At 35.0% G+C, this 23,436-nt stretch overlaps 1 protein-coding gene across 7 annotated transcripts in view; it reads left to right on the top strand.

Moving 5' to 3' along the window:
- Positions 1 to 23,436, top strand: part of MARCHF1 (membrane associated ring-CH-type finger 1) — an 891,585-nt gene that overhangs the window by 586,556 nt on the left and 281,593 nt on the right. For 5 of the 7 annotated variants that reach the window (XM_060653837.3, XM_060653839.3, XM_060653838.3 and 2 more), the window contains one exon: positions 397 to 545. The exons of the other annotated variants lie outside the window; for them this stretch is intronic. In XM_060653837.3, the coding sequence (XP_060509820.1) occupies positions 435 to 545 (111 nt within the window). In that variant the 5' untranslated portion in view covers positions 397 to 434. The remainder of the gene's footprint in view (positions 1 to 396; positions 546 to 23,436) is intronic. 7 annotated transcript variants of the gene reach the window in all.

Genomic DNA, 23,436 nt, shown 5'->3' with positions numbered 1-23,436 from the left:
CTATGCCTAATTTTAGATGTCATTGAAATATGTAGATATATAGGAACTGGAAATGTTTTTGGCTCCCAAGGTAAGAACTTGTGTTATAAACCACTCTTTGAAAATAACTCTTAGAACCTGATGCAAGGAACTCCCACTGTCTAGAAGTGTCACAAATTGGGGTATAAAAGATGTTAGGCTCTTTGAATAGATAATGTGCTGTTTTCATTGCCTTATGTCTTGGGATATTATTAATAATCAGCATATTCTTCTTTTCCTCCTCGTAACCTCTGATTAAAATAAAATGTCTCCATTAATACATCATTAAAGCGCTTATTTAATTTCAATTAAGTGCATTTTCCAAAAGCAGACAACTAAAATAAGTGACCTGTTTCAGGGAATGTAAATTATTTTCAGAATTTCAGAAATTGAAAAGGGATAAGAGGAAGGAGAAAATGCTGGGCTGGTGTGAAGCGATAGCCCGTAACCCTCACAGAATCCCAAACAACACGCGAACACCCGAGATCTCAGGGGATTTGGCTGATGCCTCACAAACCTCCACATTGGTGAGTTGAAAAGTTATTTTTCCTCAGAATGGCTTGTATGTAAATGGAATGCTAAGGAAATGTAGAAAGGAATAAGTTTTTAAGTAAACGTTATATTTGTTTACTATAGTGTTTGCATTATATTGTTCATATAGATTCAGTGTAATTTATATTAATAAAAACTATCTAATGTCATATACTATTGGAGCTTCATTAAGATTAAACAAGTTCTTTTTCTTTGTTTTTCCTTGGGCATTGCCCCTCCATTGTGTTAGTGATCTTGAAGAGTTATTTAAAGTTCGTATCTTGCATTCTATACTGTGTAATGGAATCAATGGAGGAAACCAAGTACAGAGTTACCCAAAAATAATGAAAACTCAGAATCGTTCCTTCTGTGTTTTCCTACATATTCTAAAAATGTCTGAAAAAGGGATTAATATTATAATTTTATATAAAATTGTGAATTAAAGAATTGCAAAAATAATTTGAAAAGTGAATCAATAATATACTCTTTTATTTTTTTGTTTTCTGCTTTAAATTCAAACACTCAGCTTTAGCTAGCCATAATTTTCCAGTGATTGAGAAAGAAGAACTCATTAGCAAAAGGGGTTTTATGCATTCTTTGTTTAGATTTGGCTGCAACATTCTTCATTTTGACTTAGAGGACAAATTCCATTCAGTCCCTAAGTTTCAAATTGACGTGTTAGATATATTTTAATAGTTGTTTTGCCATTTTATATGGACATGAGTGTCTTTCATTAGCCTGACTTATTAGTTGATGAACATATAATTAAATGTGAGCAAAGATTTTAGGTTTATATTTTGCTCTTGAGTTATTTGATAATTTCCGTTATTTTAAGTAGAAATAATGATCCTGAGCAAACATTACTGAGTGAATATCAGGAGAAACCATGTAAAGAAATAGGTATTCAGTTGACAAAACATAGAAGCGGAATCCCGCTTAAGTTCCATCATCTTAGATTGTGAGGAGAGGGCCAAGGGTATGAAGAAATGTATGCAACACAATTAGATGGTCAAAGTCCTGGGAAATAGATTTTTTGAAATTATCATCTGTACTGTTTTATCTTACTCTAACACAATCTCTGGTAAATTATTATTTTCAATAAAACTTCTCGGCATGAGTTAACACCATCTAAACATGTGTTACACAATATTTATATATAAAGCTGGACTTGTCAGGCATGCAAAAGCTAAAAATGAAAAAAAAAAGTACTTCTGTGCTTTTATTAGAATGGCTTTAGTCCTTAATTTGTATTTCATAGAACCATAGATAAAAACCATAAAAATCCTAGGTAAAACTTTTGGCCTGGATTTCTCCTATTATTGGGTAACCCAATATTAGTTTAATTTTCCACATGTGGACTGTGGGGAAATTAATTGACTTTTCCAGTGTCACTTAGCTAGTAAATGATTAAAAAAAAAAAGATTGCTAGTAGCCAGGATTCTCAAGACAAGGATTTTTCCACTACACCATGCTGCCTCACTTTCTTGATGACATTTTCTTCCCATCCAGATACTGTTAGTAGAAAGAAAAGTCATGTTACCAATTTAATAAATCCAGTAATTAATATTTAAAAATGTAATGCTGTATTAGGTGGATAACCTCTAGCCACTGTAACCTAATTTCAACGTTTTGGTTTCTTAGCATAGAAAAATAAACTATCCTTTCTTATGTCATAGCCAATGTATCTTGGCAGCTCTCCTTCATTGTCAAATGATGATTTAGAGATACGTGCTCCTTTTATCTTTTGATGCTGCCTCCTTAAGCACATGGCTTCTTAGGTCCCCAAGGAAAAGGAGGACACTATGGGGGCCACTGTGCAGCCTTGAATGTGTGCATATCCTTTATTGACCAAACCTAGTCTTATGACCCCATCTGAACTGCAAGAGAAGCTGGTAAATGTTAGGAAGCTACATGACGAGGTAGAGCGGATGTAATTAGGGAGCACCTAGGCCATCACTTCCATAGACCTTCCTTCTGGTTGCCAGATATTCATGTCATGTTTCCACTCCCTCATGAAAAAGGATTATTATTTTCCAAGAGAAATAACAAAAGTATTGCAGTCACTAGTTTCAGCTCAAGTCCATGATCACTGGTTATTTATTGTCCTCATCGAATGATAATGATGGTGAATCACCTATGAATCAGTTATCTGTATTTTACAAACAGCTCCCAACATACATATATACTCAATGTATAGGAGATGAGTAGGAAGAGGAAAACAACAGTAATATTCATGCTTGAAAAAAGAAAGAATCAGAAATACATGGAAATCAGAGGTGAAATCCTGCTGCACAAACATTATAAAGTTTCCCTAACATAGAGATCAGGAGGATCCTTGAATAGGCTTTCACCCTGCTCCATGGAAGATCTTCTTTGTTCGTGGTTCTCTCTGGTCTCTAGATGTGCTTTCTGGGAAGGTCTTCATTTTCTTTTATTCTCTTTGTCCACATTTAAATTGCCTATTTAGGGTTATATAGCCTTAAAATATTTTTTTTCCTTTTTTGGGAAAATTATGGGAGCAAGAGTTGTTTTAAGTCTTAAATATTTTAAGGTTCATATTTCTGGTATCATGGTATTTTGAAACTACAGTTTTCAGAAAGCTTTATAGGATTCTGATCTCTTTGCTCCCTGATAGTCCATGTGTCTAAGGAAGTTCTTTCTTGGATGCCCTTGACTTTCTCTTCTCACTTGTCTCTCTCTCAAGATTATATTGTCTTGGAAATTAGGCTGGAGGATTACATCCTTAACCTGATCTTTGTACAGAGATACTTTATTCAACTGAGATGTTTTATTCAGTGTCAGCTCTAAATCTCATATTTGCCTGGAGTGACTTTATACAAATGTAAATCTTTACTGCATCTTTGTTACTTAACACTTACATCAATGTCATGTATCCCATCATTTAGGGTTTAGAAGAAGCCAGACATTTCGTCCAATAAGCCTCCCAAAACAGATCTGCTTTTATGCTAGTTCCTGAGATTTTTATAACACTTTGCTGAATGTAGCCAATAATCATTAACATCCATTATTAAGTTTTGTTTTTCAGTCTGTTTAGAGTGCTGCCAGCCCAGCAGGCCCACTGTCAGCCTCTCAAGTTAATTCAATTAAAAAAAAAATAGCTCTTTTGCCAAGAGTTTTGCCAAAACATCATATAGATAGATGGATTCCTACTTTTGAAATTGATTTCCTCACCATCCATTGCCTAACACCTAAGCCAGATATTTTAGGTTTTTGTTATGGTAGCACAGGCTTTGGCTACCAATTCCTATATTTGAATAGTTGTAAAAGTTGGGGCGCAGTAAGGAAAATAGACAACAGTAATTCTAACAAAGAATGTAATATGAACATTTATTTAATCATCTCTTGAAAGACTGAAAAAGTAAAAAACAAAACAAAACAAAACAGGTATACATGTTTAGTAATTGCAAGAAGTAACAAACACCCACACAGAGAGCTAACAGTGGGAGGAGGCAGAAGTTATTGGAACCTAAGAGGTTGAAGGAGAGGTCCCTCAGAACTGCCCCTCAGACTTGGAGGAGGAATGCTTCTCACCTGATGCAGGGAACTTGAGCTTAGGGGAGAGGCTCTGAGGGTCTTAGACCTAGACCATGAAGGAGATGTTCTTCTCAGTCCTTACATATTTAAGTGGGAGGAAGGGGGGATGGTGTAATATGAATAGTTCCAGGAGTATGAAGAAAACGTAAAGACTGGACCCACCTTCCACTGCTGACTTAAAAAGTCATTGCTGAGATGACACTAGCAGAAACAGGGTAAGCAAGAAGTTAATCCATTTTCTCTCCCTGTCTTCTAGTTTTCATTAACCCTAGTATTGGCAGAACTTGACCAAGAGGTAATGTCAAAGGAGAAATCTGGTTTGAAAGCCCCTAACTCCAGCATCTTAAAGTGGAATAGAGAAGAATTGATTTAGAGCTGAGTGGTATTAGCTTAGTAATCAGTATAAAAAAACAAGAACAGAATCTTGAACCAAATAAACTCAAAATTTTCAAAGGCTTAGCATGACAGTTTTCTGTTGCTCATGACTCATTCTGATAAAGGACGTTTGACTCTACAGCAGTGAATGCAGGGACCCCTGCTCCTTCCACCTCTTGGGGCTACTATCTTAAATAAAGGACATTTGAGTTTATCAGATATGGGAAAGAATATGAGTGGGTGACCATGAAAATATATGGTTTGGTTTAGAAGTGATATGTATCACTTCCACTCTGATGCCCTTGGCTGGAAATCAATGACATACCCTAGTATATCTGTCAGAATGATGGGAAATATAGTCTTCCTATACTACTAGGAGAAGGAAATGGAGAGCATTCATCCAGCCTCTACCACAAATGCATTTCTTTGAGAGGTAGCAGTTTTGTCCTACATTTCCATTTTGTATACCCATACTTTTTACTCCTCTGCTGTCATCCAGAGCAGCTGAGGCTTTCCTGTACAAATCATACCCCATCTAAAGATGATGATAATTAAGATGAGGAGGAGGAGGAGGCAGAAGGAGATGGCTGATTATTAAGTGTCCAGAAGCTTCTAAGTATTTTACACATATTCTCATTTTTAATACTCACAGGAATCTGATGAGGTGGGTATAATAGTTATCCTTATTTTATGGATGAGGAAACTGAGGCATAGAGAAATTTAAAAACCTACCCAAAGTGACATGGACAATATTGGTGAAACTAGGATTCCAGCAATCCAAGCAGTCTAAATCTGGTGGGCCACTCTATCATGTCACTATTTGAATTGTATACATTTAGCTAAACACAAAGACTTTGAATGAGATAATACGTTAGAGTGTGTCAAAGAAACAAAAAGCTTCTTATCTTTATAATCTCATGATTATATGTGATGGGTTATTCTCTGTTCTGTGCTGATGTATAAATACAGCCAATTGTATAGCCATTTTCACCACTGTGTCGTCAATAACTGACTTAAATGAAGAGAATAGAGTTTTCTAAAAAGCTATAAGGCAATTCAGGCTACCCGGTTTAAATTTTTTTTTTATTTTAAATTTATTTATTTTTGAGACAGAGAGAGACAGAGCACAAGTGGGGGGAGGGGCAGAGAGAGAAGGAGACACAGAATCCCAAGGAGGCTCCAGGCTCCAAGCTGTCAGCACAGAGCCTGATGTGGGGCTTTAGCTCACGAGCAGTGAGATCATGACCTGAGCTGAACCCAGACGCTTAACCCACTGACCCACCCAGGCGCCCCAGGCTACCTGGTCTTAAATTCAGAATGTATTTATTTAGCTTAAATCTTTCAAATTGAATAAAGACAATGAGAGGTTTGAGAGATTATGCTTATCAAGCAACCATCTTCACAAGTGCACCCAAAGGATGGGAGAGCCCCTTGTATGACAGGTAGGGAAGAAATCTGTCTTTTAAATTTGTTACAACAGTTTACATATTAAAAATAAAAACAAAACACCCAATACCGACTATACCCTTAAGCAATATCCTGAATCAAATCAGTTTCAATATTACATTTTAAAATGAGGGCAGAGGAGATCATAATAATCAGAAATAAGAAAGGGAACAATTTTATGAGGAACAGAATTGAGAAAAGTCTATGGAAGTCAAAATAGGGAGATCAAAAGTGTCATTTTAGATAGTCAGCAATGACTCCAACGAAAATTACTTTTGTCTAATCAGTGATGAGTCTTTGAGGCAATAAATGGACTATCGTTAGGTAGAGAAGAAGAACAAAGTGTGACTTTATATGTTTGATGAGGTGAATTGCCACTTCCAAACATGTATTCATCAGCTCAGGGCACATTTTGCATCCTTCTGCGTATGTGGTCCAGGATGAGGTGCCTGCGACTCTAGAATAGACTAAAAAGGAGAGACTAGATAAGTAAGCTTTCAAGGAGAAGTATGTAGTACGGATATAGACATTCAAATGAAAAAAAAAAAAAAAAAGATTTGCAATAAGATATATGCCTATAAAACTTTATAATTTCCAAAACAGTTTATTTGCATTGTTTCATTACAGCTCAAAACCATACTGAGATGAACATGATACAAATTTAATTATTCAAATAGGTAATGATATGGAGATGTTCTTAAGAGTTTTAGGTAATTCACTCCAAATCATAAGGCCACAGCTGTTCTAATTTCTAGATTATTTATATACCACACCCATTATGAGAAGTGGATACTATTGTTTGCGTTATACAAGTGAAAATACTCTAACTCAGAAAGGTTAAATAATTGCTTTCAGTAGCAAGTAAGACTGGAGAAATGGTGAATCTGATTTCTGTCTGATTTTAAACCATAGGGACACTTGTACTCCAATGTTTATAACAGCACTATCAACAATAGCCAAATTATGGAAAGAGCCTAAATGTCCATCAACTGACGAATGGATAAAGAAACTGTGGTTTATATACACAATGATATACTACTTGGCAATGAGAAAGAATGAAATATGGCCTTTTATAGCAACGTGGATGGAACTGGAGAGTGTTATGCTAAGTGAAATAAGTCATACAGAGAAACACAGATACCATATGTTTTCACTCTTATGTGGATCATGAGAAACTTAACAGAAGACCATGGGAGAGGGGAAGGAAAAAAAAAGTTAGAGAGGGAGAATGCCAAACCATAAGAGACTCTTAAAAACTGAGAATAGACTGAGGGTTGATGGAGGGTGGGAGGGTGGGGAGGGTGGGTGATGGGTATTGAGGAAGGCACCTGTTGGGATGAACACTGGGTGTTGTATGGAAACCAATTTGACAATAAATTTCATATAAAAATAATAAAATAAAATAAATCTTAAGATTTTTCCCATTTGCCCTAAAGCTTCTCTAAGAATAAGACATAACTTACTGATAGTACACATTTAAAAAATCAAGTTGCAGCTCCTAGGGAAAGTACCTCCTTACGCAGTGGTAAGTGTTTATTAATAAAACATAGTTTAAGTTTAAGACGCTCATGTTTCATTGTGTCATAATCTTTTATTTTCAAAATAGAACAGTTATTTTGAATGTTAGAGTTCCATAATTATTAGGCCTATGAAAAATCAGAAGTGAGAATATTGTACGTTTATTTTTACTTCTTTTAGAAGCATGTAAATGCGTTGTATGTTTTAGTTGAAGAATCATATCATTATCACCTTTTTGTTATTCTTATTGCTCATAGGCTCTACTGTTATTTCCTTGGTTTTATATTAAACTAGACCACTTGGATATTTGTGTAATATAGAAAAAAATCAGCACCTGAACTTGAGACTTTTTCATTTAGGATCCCATTCGTTATCAATGATGAATATTGACTTCCCCTGGGTATCATACAGAAAATGAATAAATGCATAGAATTTGTATAACTTTAATTACAAGTTTTCTCACCATTTAAATAAACAGTATCACAAAAGAGCAAAATTCGATGAAAACAAAGTAACTAAGTCAGGTATAGTTTTTGCTATAGATAGATGAGTATAACATTTTTTCCTTATTCTGTTCCAAAACTTGTAAAGATGAGGTGGAGTGGATATCATTTGCTATGCATAGCCATATCCAAGTCTAAGAGGTTGAAATTTTTGTGTTAAATTGTGTGCCTTCTATTCATAACATTCAGCAGTGGAATTGGTTGAGCTGGTTAGAGTATGTTGTGTTGAAACTAATATATAATATCTAATGACCAGTTTGGGGTGAAGAATTACGTCCTTTTGATTATTGACCATAAAATTTGATCCAACTTGACTGTTTATGCACAGATGTTAACATATCAAACTGAGGGTGAAAGTAATCTTCTTCATCAATTAGTAATTGGGAGATTATGTTTATTGTGTAAATTAAGGAGGTGAGTATGAGTATTCATACATAAATATATGTATTCTTCATGGATCTATATTATACACCTAAAAGTTTCTTTTTCTAGATCTTTCCATGGCTAGCTTCTTCATTCGGGTCTTAGCATATCTATCCCAACAACCTTGATTAGAGTTGCTCCTACTCTCACACCCAGTTATGCCTCACCCATTATTTATGTTAGTTCTTTTTTGCTTTTATACACAGACTCCTCTTTACCTGAAAATATTTATATAAGTATGAATACATAGTGGCTTATTTTCTGTTTCTCTGCACTTGAATATAAGATGAAAAAGGGAAGATCTGTCTTATTTACCTCTGTACCTGGTTTTGGAACATAATAGGAACTTAATAAAATTTGTGGAATGGATAAACAGCTTGAGCAGAGGGCATGAACTGAGTGAAAGCAACTTTTGTTTGTTTTTAAAGCTCTATTAAGTGTAATATCTCATATATTAAATCCCTTATTCTTATTAGAAATGTCATATGCTTTAAGATATGGAAGAATTCATCTTAAAGATCAAAAAATTCTGAGATGGTTTCTATGACCACAATACATAGTTAAGTTTCAGAAACTAACATCATGATTATAAAAACTATATTCTCCTGAAATGAGATCTGCTTTCAGTAAAGAGTTAGTATGGGAGGTAGTTTGCTCAGTGCATAAGACTGTGAAATGCAAATTTGTCCTTATTAAGAAATCACACTTGGCAGTTAATGTTTGCCAGTCAGTGTCCTCACTCTTTTCCCATTTGTGCCCATCACTCACTTTTAGTCCTATCAGACTAAGGGAAATCAGACATCTGCCTATAGAAAATGGATTGGTATTGCCCCACAAACATTACCTCTCTGAGAAACCAAATAAAAGGGAAATAGAAAGAGGAATTTGAGTATATTAGATTTCTCATTAAACCCACTGGCTTATTTTCAACAGGCTCACCCTTATGTCTCTGAGCAAGTGGGCCAGTTGTTTATTGTGCAGTGGTCTTTATGCATTCTGAAAATAAGTTATGTCAGGGCAGATAGAATTTGCAGAGTTTTTTCAACCTCACTGTCTTTTCCCTTTTAATTCTTTCTTATTTGATAATTTCTCAGTTATTGTTTTTAATTGCTATTACAGAGCCTTTACTAAGTACTGCCAAAGGCAATCATGAATGAAATCTAAAATTTTATTAGAATAACTATAAAACACAAATGAGGGAAATTAAATAAAGGACATTATGCCTTGCGAGAGCTTTGATTTTTGTAAGAAAGTAAAATCATTAAAAATATATCCCAGTGGTTGTTATGGAAACAGATTGAATTGAAGAATGCAAAGGGGGGAGACTGGTGCTTCAAACATCACACTAGGAAGAAAAATTACATTCACTGTGCAGCTGAAACTAGTGTGTTAACTTTAATTGTACAGTTACTGAACAGTGTCAAAACATGATCATTCACAATAGTAATAATTGATCTAAAAGCGCTCCTTACATGAAGAAATCTTTTCCTCCAAGGAGTAAATCACGAGATCATGTTCACATCTGCTTGTTATCAAAATGTGTCACGTCTGTCACTTAATTTAGATATAAATTGTGAGCTCATCAGAATGAGGTTTAATTCCCAGTAGTTGTTGAATTCTCTCCGTATGGTATTTAGAACACACTGATTTTCAGATATTTTAATTTTATTATGTGAGGACCAATGAGCCAAGTTGCATATAACCAAATAGGAGAGGCCTCGTGTGTGTGGAATTGAGGCACATTGTTTTTCTGCACTCACAAATGACACTGATGGCAAAGATTTCTTCTTTGTCCTTGATTTTGTAGGAATGTTTTGCGCTTTATAGAGAGGGAGCAGGTAGGATAAATTGATTTGATATTTGTCGGGTCAGCTTGTTTTTGTCTCACAAGAAAAATTGTACCTGGAAATAAGTGGAACATGTCAGAGTAAGACTGAAGATTCCAGAGCTATTTCTGTGCGATAGTCTTATTCAATATTACTCAAAAAAACAAATAGAATAGAAGCCTTAGACGAATATATATCTCAAAATACAATAATTAATACTATAATAGCTTTTTAATACATATTCTATGCCAAAGGGTTTAGGTATGTATCTCAAAACTTCATGGTAATTCTGAAAGTAGGTTTAGCTGTTCCCATTACACAGACAGAGAAACTAAGGTTGAGAAGGATTAGAAAAGTGGCAGAGCAGGAATCTGGAGTTCTAAATGTTTCTGGTCCTCTCTGCTACTTCGTAGAGAATATTTTGTTCACGTAAATATTTGACAGGAAGTTACATGATATAACATGACGATTCTTATCATAGAACAACTTCTCTTCTTAATCCACCATTATAGTTACTGCACTACCTAAAGAATGAATTGTTTGCTATCTAGTGTTGTGAATTGTTGACTTACAGGTTGGGGCTCCAGAGCTGTCTGTTATCATGGAACAAAACAGGGGTAAATGAATCACAGAAGAAATCAGTGATTCACAACTGTCTGAATCACAGTAGTTGCTCAGTTTAGAAAATCTCTTCATTTATTCATTTAACTAGTCTCTAGTGAGAGTCAGATATGTACCACGCATTATACTATGCAATAATTATATACTATTGGGTGGAAAAAAGACACAGTGAATAAGCTCAAGAACCTAGTGAAGAAAGCCAGTAAATGCATAGGTCAAGAGTAGGATGGGGTATACACAGAGTGTTATAGGAGTCCTTAGATGGGTATCTAACCCAGCTGTGGAGGTTAGAGTGTTCCCCATAGACCACTAAGAGTTGGTGATATAAAGAGGATGGTGGTGAGGAGAGGAGAGGAAGGGGCATTCCATGAGTCTATATAAACATTTATCACAGAAGAATTTAACCACTGTATTCTGTTTACTTTTAAAGACGTATCAGCTATTTGCCATAATAAGTAAATAGAATCGTCTTTAAGAACAAAGTTAGAGGGGCGCCTGGGTGGCTCAGTCGGTTAAGCGTCCGACTTCAGCTCAGGTCACGATCTCGCGCTCCGTGAGTTCGTGCCCCGTGTCGGGCTCTGGGCTGCCAGCTCGGAGGCTGGAGCCTGCTTCCGATTCTGTGTCCCCCTCTCTCTCTGACCCTCCCCCGTCATGCTCTGTCTCTCTCTGTCTCAAAATTAAATAAACGTTAAAAAAAAAAGAACGAAGTTAGAGAAGTACACTTAAAGATTGCACTTTCTGTGGGTAGTGGAATTAAACTAAATATTTTATATAATTTAGTCAGCATTAATATCCAACATGTAGTCTTTTTAAAAAATTTTTTTAAATGTTTAATTTTGAGAGAGACACAGAGTGTGAGTAGGGGGAGTGGGAGGGGCGGAGAGAAATGGAGACACAGAATCTGAGGCAGGCTCCAGGCTCTGAGCCATCAGCACACAGCCCAAAGGGGCCTCGAAGTCACCAAACCAGGAGGTCATGACCTGAGCCAAAGTCAGATGCTTAATCGACTCTGCCACCCAGGCGCCCCCAACATGTAGTCTTACATATGTATTAGGCTCTTAGCAGCACTTCTAGTAATTTAGTGACCACATGAAGGGTAGGTTCCATTGAGAGAACAGTGACTCTTCCCAGTGAACCATGCAGAGGAGTCATGTGTCAAAACACATTCTCTGGGAGGGAAATATGTAGTGTAAATGTATATGGATTTGCTCACTTGGCAAAATATACAGTGGGAAAATAATACAACAAAAGTTAACATAGATTAGATACATACTATGTACCAGACATTGTTTTGAGTACCTGACATGTTAACAACTCATTTAATCCCCGCTACGGGACTGTATGAAATGTACAAAATCCCCATTTTGCAGAGGAAAGAGGTAACTTGCCAAGTTTACCCTGCTGGGAAATCTCATTTTAGAATACATGCTCGAATACACTTTGCTATGCTGCAAGGAATATACCTAGGAAAGATAAAAACACTGACTTTACTAGAAATAAGTTTAATTGAGATTCACATTTAAATCTGAATTTGTTGCACATTTTGTGGAATACATTGTATATATAGTGCATATATTGTATTACATTGTGTGTATTATATATATTGTGAATAGATTGTATATTATACTGTATATACATGTACACCTTGTGTATATATATAATAAATACACATTATGTATATTAATATATATTTTTAATTTCTCATAACAGCTCTATATATAGACATTATATTTCCCATATCACAGATAGGAAAACTTAGGTTTGGGGTAAATATTTGCCAAAGGGATTTGTCTGGATTGAAAATAGGTCAGTCTCGTGCATTTATATGGGAGTGGTAATCTCTTCTGAGATTTTTATTTGCACCTTTAAATGTTAAAGTGCAAATGAAATGCAGTTTTAAATAGTACTTTAAATGAATTTGGAGATGAAAAACCTACTTTCTGGGTTTATATTTGAAATAATTGATTGGTTGATTATCCCCTTGGATACTAATAATTATCAACTACATTTCTGGGGAAAGGCATAAGCTTGTTTAATATATTCTCTCGTGTTGGCTTAATTTGTTTTAACTATTTAGCACAATATCATCCAGTAAAATGTCTGTTCAACATATGAAGCAAATCCCTTAGGTTAAAAGCAACCTTTTAGTTGATGGCCTGTTAAATTATTTTTATATCACCATAGTAATTGTCAACTGTAATTATTAGGTGGAATAATTCATGACCACAGCCTTGTGACTCCACATTAGGAAACCAGCAACTCAAATGCAGATATGGGAACTTAGACACCTGGTTTCTATGTGTTCGATGCAGCCTACAGGAATAAAATTTAATTTAACGATCCAGTAATTCTTTAAAGATAAAAAATGAAATAGCTTTCACACTGCAGTTACCAACTTGTCAGCTTTCACAGATACATCATCACACCAACCAAATTTTATTACACATATTGTGATGAGACTGCAAACAAAAATTGGTTGTCTTGTTTTCATGGGTTGAAGTAATTTCACATATGGAAATTAGACAAACCGATGCTATTCAGTGTGCATGACATTGTTGATGTTGTTATTGCCCCTTCAGTATGTAAGAATGAACTTAAAATTAGTGCAATTCTATGCGTAGTGTTTTATCAAAGCCCAGAACCCCATATTCACTATATTTTATGAAACGTCTTAGGATTAGGTCCACTGCCACCGGCCTATATTAATTCTTTTACAGAAACATGGTTAACACTTAGTGAAAAACGTTTAAGAAAACATGTTCGTTGACCTAGTGTTTACGCAATGTGTTTGCTAATCTTGGTACTACTATAATACATTGATTTTGCTACACATAAGTAAATGCAGGGCAAAGATAAAATAAGTCTGCTTCTCTATAAAAAAAATTGATTTTATGCTACCCTCTTATTTAAAAGGGACAAAGTGATGTTTTCTTATTAGATTAAAAATGTTTCTCTCAAATCATCTACTTTTCTTTAGTACTTGCTTTTCTATACAAATGTGTACTTCCCTTTCAGGGTAGTGATTTACCCCTTTGTCTTCTTGAGGTCCCAAAGAAGGATTACATAAATGTACAAATAAGAATAAAACCATGATGGTGAAAAGATATTTCAATAAATTTCAGAAATATGGAAATAATTTATTTCATTTCTGTATCAGTTTTGATAAGTGACATTTTTCTGGAAATGTGTCCATTTCATCCAACTAATAGTAGATTCTCAAACTTATTAGCATAAAATTGGTCATATTATCTTTTGAAGTTTATTTTTGGGAAAGAGAGAGAGCATGAGCAGGGGATTTTTGAGAAAGAGAGAGAGAAAGCATGAGCAGGGGAGGGGCAGAGAGAGAGGGAGAGAGAATCCTAATCAGGCTCCATGCTGTCATCACAGAACCCAGCATGGGGCTCTATCTCATGAACTATGAGATCATAACCTGAGCTGAAATCAAGAGTCGGATGCTTCACTGACTGAGCCACCCAGGCAGCCCAGTTATACTATTTCATAATGCCTGTAAGATCTGTAATGATGCCTTCTTTTCCTCTCTGGTATTGATATTTTTGACTGGTCTCTTCTCCATGATATTTCTTGCTAGTTATAATGATCATATTTAAAAGAACAAATTTTATACTTTTTTCATTTTTTTCTATTGTATATTTTGTTCATTAACAACTCTATTGATAGATCTTTTATTTAAAGTGTGCAATTCAACAATTTTTAGTGTATTTACAGAGATGTACAACCATCAGAACAGTCCAATTTTAGAACATTGTCAGCATCCTCAAAAGAAACTTTTACTTGTTAGCAGTCCATTAGCAGTCACTCACCAGCTGTCTCTTCAACCACCACCACCCCCATCCGCCCCCAGGCTTAGGCAGCTGCTAATCTACTTTTGTCTCTGGATATCTCATACAAATGGAATTGTACGATATATGGCCTTTTGTGACTCATTTATTTTACTTAGCATGATGTGTTTGAGGTTTACCCATCTTGGAGCATGGATCAGTACTTCCTCTCTAGTGCCAAGTAGTATTCCATTATATGAACACACCAGATTTGGTTATTCATTCATCAGCTGATTTGGCCTGTTTCCACTTCTTGACTATTAGTGAATGATGCTGTTATGGGCATTCATGTACAAGTATTTATATGAGCATATATTTTCCTTTTCTTCATTAGATACTTGCAAGTACAATCAAGTGGTCATATGGCAACTGTATATTTAACAATTTGAGGAGCTGCCACAGTGTTTTCCATAGTGGCTGTACCATTTAAATTTTCACCAGGAATGTGTGAGCATTTCAGTTTCTGTCAATTCTCTCTAGCACTTGCTACTGTCTGTCTTTTTAATTATAACCATCCTAATGGGTATGATGTGGTCATTGTGATTTTTATTTTTAATTTGCCTAATGCCTAATGATGGTAAGCATGTTTTCAGGTGTTTATTTGCCACCCATATATCTTTGAAAAAATGTCTATTCAATTACCTTTTTATTACTGAATTGTCAGAGTTACTTATATGTTCTGGATACAATTCCCCTATTATATATTTATATATATATATATATTTTATATATATATATATATGCATATATTATATATATGCTAATATATATATAGGCATATATATATGCTAATATATATATAGGCATATATTATATATATGCTATATATGATGATATATATATGATGATATATATATATATATATATATATATCATCATATATATATGATTTTATACATGGAAATATTTGCAAATATATTCTCCCAGTATGTGAATTGTATTTTCACTTACTTGATGATGTTCTTTAAAGCACAAAAATATTTCGTTTTGTGAAATCCAACTTACCAATTTTCTCTTTTATTGCTTATGCTGTTATTGTTTCATCTAAGAAATCACTGCTTGACCAAAAATCACAAAGATGTACTCCTGTGTTTTCTTCTAAGAGTTTTATATTTTTAGTTCTTACATTTAGGTCTGTGAGCCACTTTGAGTTAATGTTTGCACATAGTGTGAAGGAGAGATCTATATTCATTCTTTTGAATGTGGGTATCCATGCAATCCGGTTATTTCTAGTACTATCTAACTGCTATTTCTTACCACTAACTGCTAAGACTATTCTTTCCCTGTTCAGTTGTCTTGGCCCTTGTATATATTTTTTAAATTTAATTATTTTGTTCTTTTGATTTACTATTTTCTTACTTCTCTTTACTTTGGGTACAATTTGCTGTTCATTTTCTATTTTCTTGAGACAGATATTTAGATCACTGAATATCAACTTTTGCATTTTCTAATATAGACATTGCAAGGCTGTACATTTCCCCTTTAAGTATAACCTTTTTAAAAATCACTTATGTGATACAGGAAATATATAATGTTTCACTCAAAACAGTTTTATACTTCTATTCAAATTTTTTAATCCATAGGATATTGGAAGTATATTTCTTTGCTTTCAAATTTTGGGGGGATGTTTTCTAGTTATCATTTTATTGATTTCAATCTTTTGAAATTTGTTCAAATAGCTCTATATTCCACCAAATGGTAATTTTGGTAAATGTTCCAAGTTATTTGGAAAGAATGTGCATTTGCACTTGTCAGGTGCGGTGTTTTATAAAAATCCATTAGCTCAAGGTTGTCAGTCATGTTTTTCAAATAAATCTACATCCCTACTGATTTTTGTTTTGTTTGCTTGTTCTAGCAGTTTCCTGGAGGGATGTTAATATCTTCCACTATGATTGCAGGTTTATCTCTTTAATATTGCCAATTTTGCTTTATATGTTTTGAAGCTATGCTATTGGTTGCATAAAATTTCATTTTTATTTTCCTCACGTACTAAAATTTTGTGATTATAAAATGTTCTTCTTTGTTCATGTAACGATTCTTTCCTTAAAGTCTACTTTGATATTATTTTAGCTATACCAACTTTTTATTAGTTTTTGCATGCATCTTTTTTTTTGCATTATTATTTTCATTTTTCTCTATCATTATATTTAAGTTGTACCCCTTTTTTTAAAGTTGATTTAAGTTTTTGACAGAGAGAGAGTGTGAGTGAGGGAGGGACAAAGAGAGAGGGGGGACAGAGGATCTGAAGCGGGCTTGGCACTGACAGCAGATAGCCTGATGGCAGGCTCAAACCCACAAACCATGAGATCATGACATGAGCTGAAATCAGACACTTAAGTGACTGAGCCACCCAGGCACCATGAACATAGGGTTCCCAGTGGTTCCCTTTGCTAGCTGTGGATATGGACCTGATGATGAAATCACAGTTCACTGTATTTTCCTTCTAATTGTTTCAGGGAAGTTTTGACTGATGTTGTACAAGGGTATTCACAATAAACGGAAACACATTATTCCCCAGTAATTGCCTCCATTTCCATTGAAGTCTCTGAATTATGTCCGCGTTATTCAATTGTCTTTCTAAATAAAATAACATGTTCCATATCATGTTATTCTTTTTTCACATGAAAGTAGCCCAGGTCACCAGTCTGAAGTAAAAATAATAAATAATATTTTGGATCAAACTTTCAGCTGAGTTAGATGAAGGAAATTAAGCCAAATTTTTCATATTTGGGGAGTTTTTACTAGACCTTTCTATTTTACTAGACCTTTCTATGTCATTAGTTTTGCCAAATGACCTAAAATAATCATAAAACAACTTACTTTTTATGGCAGTGTACCATTAACTCATTTTATTCTGACATCAATTACATGTATTGTAGAAGACAGATATTATCACCTTCATTATACAAACAGGAGCTTGATTCAGGGTCACACAACTCATCAAGGACAAAATCAGCCCTGGAATCCTACAATCTTGACTTTCTACCTTGCTGAGTCCTAAATTCTTCTTCATTTTCATGAATTCTGTACCATTCTATATCTTTATGAAAAGAATTACAGTTTATCCACTTGCCCAAATTAGAAAGTACACTTTTTTTTCCTGTCACGTACCTCCAAGTCCTTAGCCAATGTCTTGATAAATCTATCTCAGATATGTCTTTTCAATTTGACCTTTTCTCAGTTCATGCCTCCATATCTGCTCTGTAATATTTCACTGGTCTCTTAATTTGTCTCCCTGCTTCCAGGTAATACTGTTTCTAAACTGTTTTGAACTTTGTTTGAAGGTTGTCTTTCCAAAGCATAAAAGGAACCCAGTGTTCTAAAACCATCAGTGGTTCAGTATTATCTATAACATGCTCAAAGCTTGTTAGTGTGGCTTATGAATGAGGACCCTCTCACTCAACCTCTGTATTTACAAACATGAATTTGTTTTTTTTTTTTGGTTTTTTTTTTTTTTTTTATTTTTTAATATATGAAATTTACTGTCAAATTGGTTTCCATACAACACCCAGTGCTCATCCCAAAAGGTGCCCTCCTCAATACCCATCACCCACCCTGCCCTCCCTCCCACCCTGCCCTCCCTCCCACCCCCCATCAACCCTCAGTTTGTTCTCAGTTTTTAACAGTCTCTTATGCTTTGGCTCTCTCCCACTCTAACCTCTTTTTTTTTTTTTTTTTTCCTTCCCCTCCCCCATGGGTTTCTGTTACGTACAAACATGAATTTGTTAAGTGTTTCAGACTCTGCCACACCAAGAAATTGCCCTGAGACCTTTGATTTGGCAGTTTGGCATTTTATTTTCCTTTACTTCTGTTTGGATTTGGATTTAGTAAATAGCCTGACTTTGGACTTTAGACTTAGTTTTAACCTAGTAACTCCTTCGGGGGTTATGCCCAGAACAGAAAGTTCTAAGAACAGAAAATTCTGTTGAGACGATCTGGCTTTCGTTCCTTTTATCAGTCACGGTTCAACACAGGAAAAAAAAAAAAAAAAAAAACCTACTCTAGGAGGTCAGCTAAGATGGGGATTAAGTTATTGGAAGGGCTGAGCTTCTTGGGAGTACTAGACTTATTTACTCTTTGGCTTACCGAGGAGAATGCTAAGTCTGAGATCACTATTTATCCTAGACCGTGGTGGGGCAAGAACCCACACGCACTATCACAACTATCTCTCCGCATCTACAAAACTAGTAACAGGTGCTTTACTGCTGCTGCTGAGGAAACTTAACATTTTCACAGCCTTGACTGAAAACAGCAACTGGCACACAAACCCCAGAAAGGAGACTTCATTTCAACTTTTCTAAATCTCAAGACAGTATGTAATTGATGGACCTAATTTGCATGAGAACCCTAGCTGCACGAGAATCTGGGAAAAGCAGTTTTTAGCTTTCTAAATCTGGAAGGATGGAAGTAGAGAGGTTGGGTCAGCATCCTTCCAGCTCTAATTCCTGTACAGCACTCAACACATTCCCTTCCTCTCCTCTCTGGACTTTGTTTTAGGTATAGTCCAACTTGACGCATCAATTTGCTCTGATATATATATATATATATATATATATATATATATATATATATATATATAATGATGAGCAGACAAAAGAAGAAGAAATATTCTAAGATGATCTCTAAAAACTTTGAGACTATCAGGCATTGTTAGATCCAGTCTGTAGCTCTCATCCAAACAGTAAAATAGGTAAAAAAAAACAAAAAAAACAAAAAAAACAAAAAAAACAAAAAACTGAAGCCAAATGTAAAATGAACCCCATTATGGAATTCTGAAACATTTTGCATTATACTTTTGGGGGCTTTAATTAAAATGTTCACAATATGAATTTACCCACAAAATTCTGACATTTTACCATTGCTCTAGGCTATAAACACCGTGCTTTAGAAACTAAGCCAAAAACTTGACTGACCAGATACAATCTATTTGAAAAATTAGTTTCAGAAAATTAGGAAGCAGGCAAGGCCAAGTTATTAACCTGTCTGCTGGAAAAGGTGAGAAGGTTATCTCCTGTGTGTAGTGGGACCTGTGGTCCAATTGTTTATCTAATTAATTTACACACAAACATAGCTGTTCACATTCTCCTTGGTAGAGACCTGTAAGGAAAATTTGAAATTCATAATGGAAGTTTGCATTTCCAACAGCAATGCTGCCAGAAGGGGTGTTTGCAGACATAGAAGTTTGAGTTTTTGATATTGGTGTGTATGTGATCACCATCGAGTCCAGGGAGAAGGACAGTTTCTATTCCTCCTTGCCACTACTCTGGGTCTGTGTGCACTCGTTAAACATCTAGGGGAGGGCCACTGTGTGGTACAGAAAGAGCAGTGAGAGTTGCACCTTCTCAGTATTGAAGTTTCTTGTCCTGTGGGTGATTTAAACTGGTGTGTATGAAAATATGTAAGTCAAAAGGGAAAGTTACAAATATACTAGTGACACAGATTATCTGTGGTAAATTCTATGAGATGATAGTCTAGCAGCTTGAATTCGGGTTTTTAGATTAACCAGAGCAGGTCGTCTGGTCTTTCTCTGCCTCTGTATTACAGAGTAAGGATGGAAAAATTCTCATCATCTGTTTTCAAAATTTGAGGATGTTTCACAAACTTTTTTGAGTGTCTCTGAGTGAAGTAAGTTCTTCAGAAATCTACGGCAGATAGGCACTGAGTAAGGAAATATTCATCTAATGGTCAGAAACACAGATAAAAAATGTATCTTCCTTTTTGACTGTTCTTTCCTCTTGCTTTTTGGGGTATGAAAGGGTTCTCACTGTGCTATCCAGCACCCCACATTCCAGAGTTGATTCAGCTGCTCAGCCTGCTGGTCAGGGGCCCCTTCCCCCAAATCTGTTCTTTGTTCCTCTCTCCTGAACCTGTGTGTTCAGCTGAACAGAATGACCTTAACAGGATGAGAAGCCCATGCTTTTGTTCTTCAGTCAGATACACAAGTAGCTGTATATTCCCTGTCTAGAACCATAAAGACTGTCTTCTGCTTTTGTTTAACAGGAAATTCAAGATGTGGAAATTATAAATATCTTTGATGAGTTTGCCTTTAAAAAAGTCTAGAACCAATAGCACTTGTTTTTTTTTTTTTGATGTATTTTTTTTTCCCAATGTATAACATAGATTCACATAAACAGAATATCCACTGTTCATGACTAAGGGAGAAATTAAAATGGAGTTTTATTGTCCACAGTGAATTGTTTTACCAAATATTCTTTCCTTGTTAGATGTTTTTGAAGACTTATGTGCATAAACTGAATACTTACTTTTTCTATTTTCAATGTAAATACCCCTTATCTCTCTCTCTGGACATCAGTTTCACTTGCCTTACCAAAAGAACTCTAAACACATCAATAAGAAATGTTTTACTTTCTTAAAAATATTCATTTTAATCTCTTGAAATGTGCCTCCCTTTAGCTGAATTATTTAAAAGTCATGTTTATTTAAGAAAAATAGCCACAAGACAAAGTTCTGTAATGGGTGAAGCATTGGAGTTTATTGAAAAATGAGAAAAATGAGAATGATAGAAAATGTAAAAGCACGTATGAAAACCAGATGAATGTAAGACTCAATTATTTCTCATGCTTTATGTGACTCTTGTAGTATCATTCAAGATGCTTCTGTAAAGTTAAGAGCAATATTGAAGAAACAGGAACATTAAAAAAATAAACCAAAAGCCAAAGTTGTCAGTGGATATCAGGATCTTCAGAAGTCTGTGTGGATGTGCCTGTGCCTGGGTGTGGCTTTTTGCTGGAGGCAGCACATCCATTGTTGTGCTTCGTCTCAGATCCTCTGAATCAACACCAGTGGCATGCATTCCAGTAAACACACTTACACCAGAGCCTGATTTTGGTTTAGATTTGTGTTTGTTTAGCTGTATTGGTTTAAATCTGCAGTCAAGAAAAAGGTCTTACTTTCATTGGCAACCTGTCTAATTGCATGGTTCATTGTATTTCAATTTTGCAGAATTGCAAAGAGGTTCAATTATGCATAGAGTTCATAGAATTAACAATATTACTTGTAACTTACAAAACATCCCTGCAGTATATCCACCATTAACTTCATTGGTTGGGACTAGTAGAAAGGAATTTCTCTGTTAAGCTATGTCCTATTAAATGCTAACCATGGGGCGCCCGGGTGGCTCAGTCGGTTAAGCGTCTGACTTCGGCTCAGGTCAAGATCTCGCGGTCCGTGAGTTCAAGCCCCGCATTAGGCTCTGGGCTGATGGCTCAGAGCCTGGACCCTACTTCTGATTCTGTGTCTCCCTCTCTCTTTGCCCCTCCCCAGTTCATGCTCTGTCTCTCTCTGTCCCAAAAATAAATAAACATTAAAAAAAAAATTAAATGCTAACCATGTAACAAACATTGAGCTAAGCTGAGGGGCACTCTGCTTTTGTGAAACCTTTTGCCTTAAAGGAACTTAAAGTCTAAAAGGAAACATTTAATTCAATGTCAGAAATAATTCATTAATCAGTTTCAACCAACTTATTTTATTCAATGGATTTATAAATCATGTCAATTAAAGTACAAATTTAATCCAGCTATTACACATTCATTTGACCTAGGTTTATATTTTTAATAATGTCCCTGATTAGAATAATCCCCTACAAAAGTGTCATATGTTGTAATCTTCAGCTAGTTTTTGATCCCTGAAATGGCTACTTGTGTCTCCCAAAGCCTTTCCTAATTCAATGGAGAAAAAGTCAATATATTGATCAAAAATCTGGTTATAGAAAGAGAACTGAAGCTCCATAAAGCATCAGTATGGCCAACAGAGGTTCAGAAGTAAACAGTTGTATACCAGTACCTATCTTGTATCCAGCCTAAGCTTAATAAATATAAGGAGACATTCATTACTATCTGCCTCTTAGAGCTGGTGTAAGAATGAATATAATATGAATGCTTTTAGTTTCCATTGGGAATGGCAGCAAAAAAAGAAAAAGATGTTTTTATTACTGATTCCCTTTTTGATTCGAAAAAAAAATGAAAATGTTCATATTTTCTGTATGCACAGGGAACATAAGCTTACATCATCTTAGACTGTAAAACATATTTTTGTAGTCATTAATTTTGCAGAAATAAGTGTGAGGAGCTCATAAATTGCACTCAGTTTTTCTTTGTGGGAGCTGGTGGAAAATACCTCAATATTGTCATCTGTAAGTTAGGTTTGCTAATATTATTTTTCTGTTGTGCCTCATTTGATCATGTTGTTATCTCTGTTGAGAGCAGCCCCATACACTTCCTGTCTGCTCCCTGAATTATCCATGGACTTACGGAGCTAAACATAAATATTATATCCTCATAGCAGCCTTCTAGCCTTTGAAAGTAAGTTCTTTGTTATTCTCTCCAACACTTGTTGTTTCCTCATAGTGTTTATTATGTTTTCTAATTATTTAACCAACATGGTTATTTATTTATATTTGTCTTTTCCCCTGTGAACTCTATGAAACAGGGTGTATATTGGTTTTGCTAAATATTGTACCCTAGTGCCTAATACAGCACATGTTTAGAATCTCAATAAAGATTTATTAAGCCTATAAATACCACTTGAATATTCGGTACAGTACAATGAAATATATGTTTATGTACAACTTTAGGATGCTTGTTTTCATAACTGTATAAATTTGGGGAATCACTTTGTAAAATGCTTTTAAATTTTCCACCAAGAAGGGCAATCAAGAAGTAAAATTTCAGAAGTGAATTTTTTATATAATTAATTGTGATTTTTTTTATGTTGCCTTTGTCCTAAACCAAAGAAAGATGAAATGTCTTCATTGATGCTTGT

This window comes from Panthera onca, chromosome B1, assembly GCF_046562875.1.
Source record: "Panthera onca isolate mPanOnc1 chromosome B1, mPanOnc1 haplotype 2, whole genome shotgun sequence".
NCBI classification, from domain to species: domain Eukaryota; kingdom Metazoa; phylum Chordata; class Mammalia; order Carnivora; family Felidae; genus Panthera; species Panthera onca.
The sequence above is the reverse complement of the archived record's forward strand: the minus strand, read 5'-3'. Positions and strand labels throughout refer to the sequence as shown.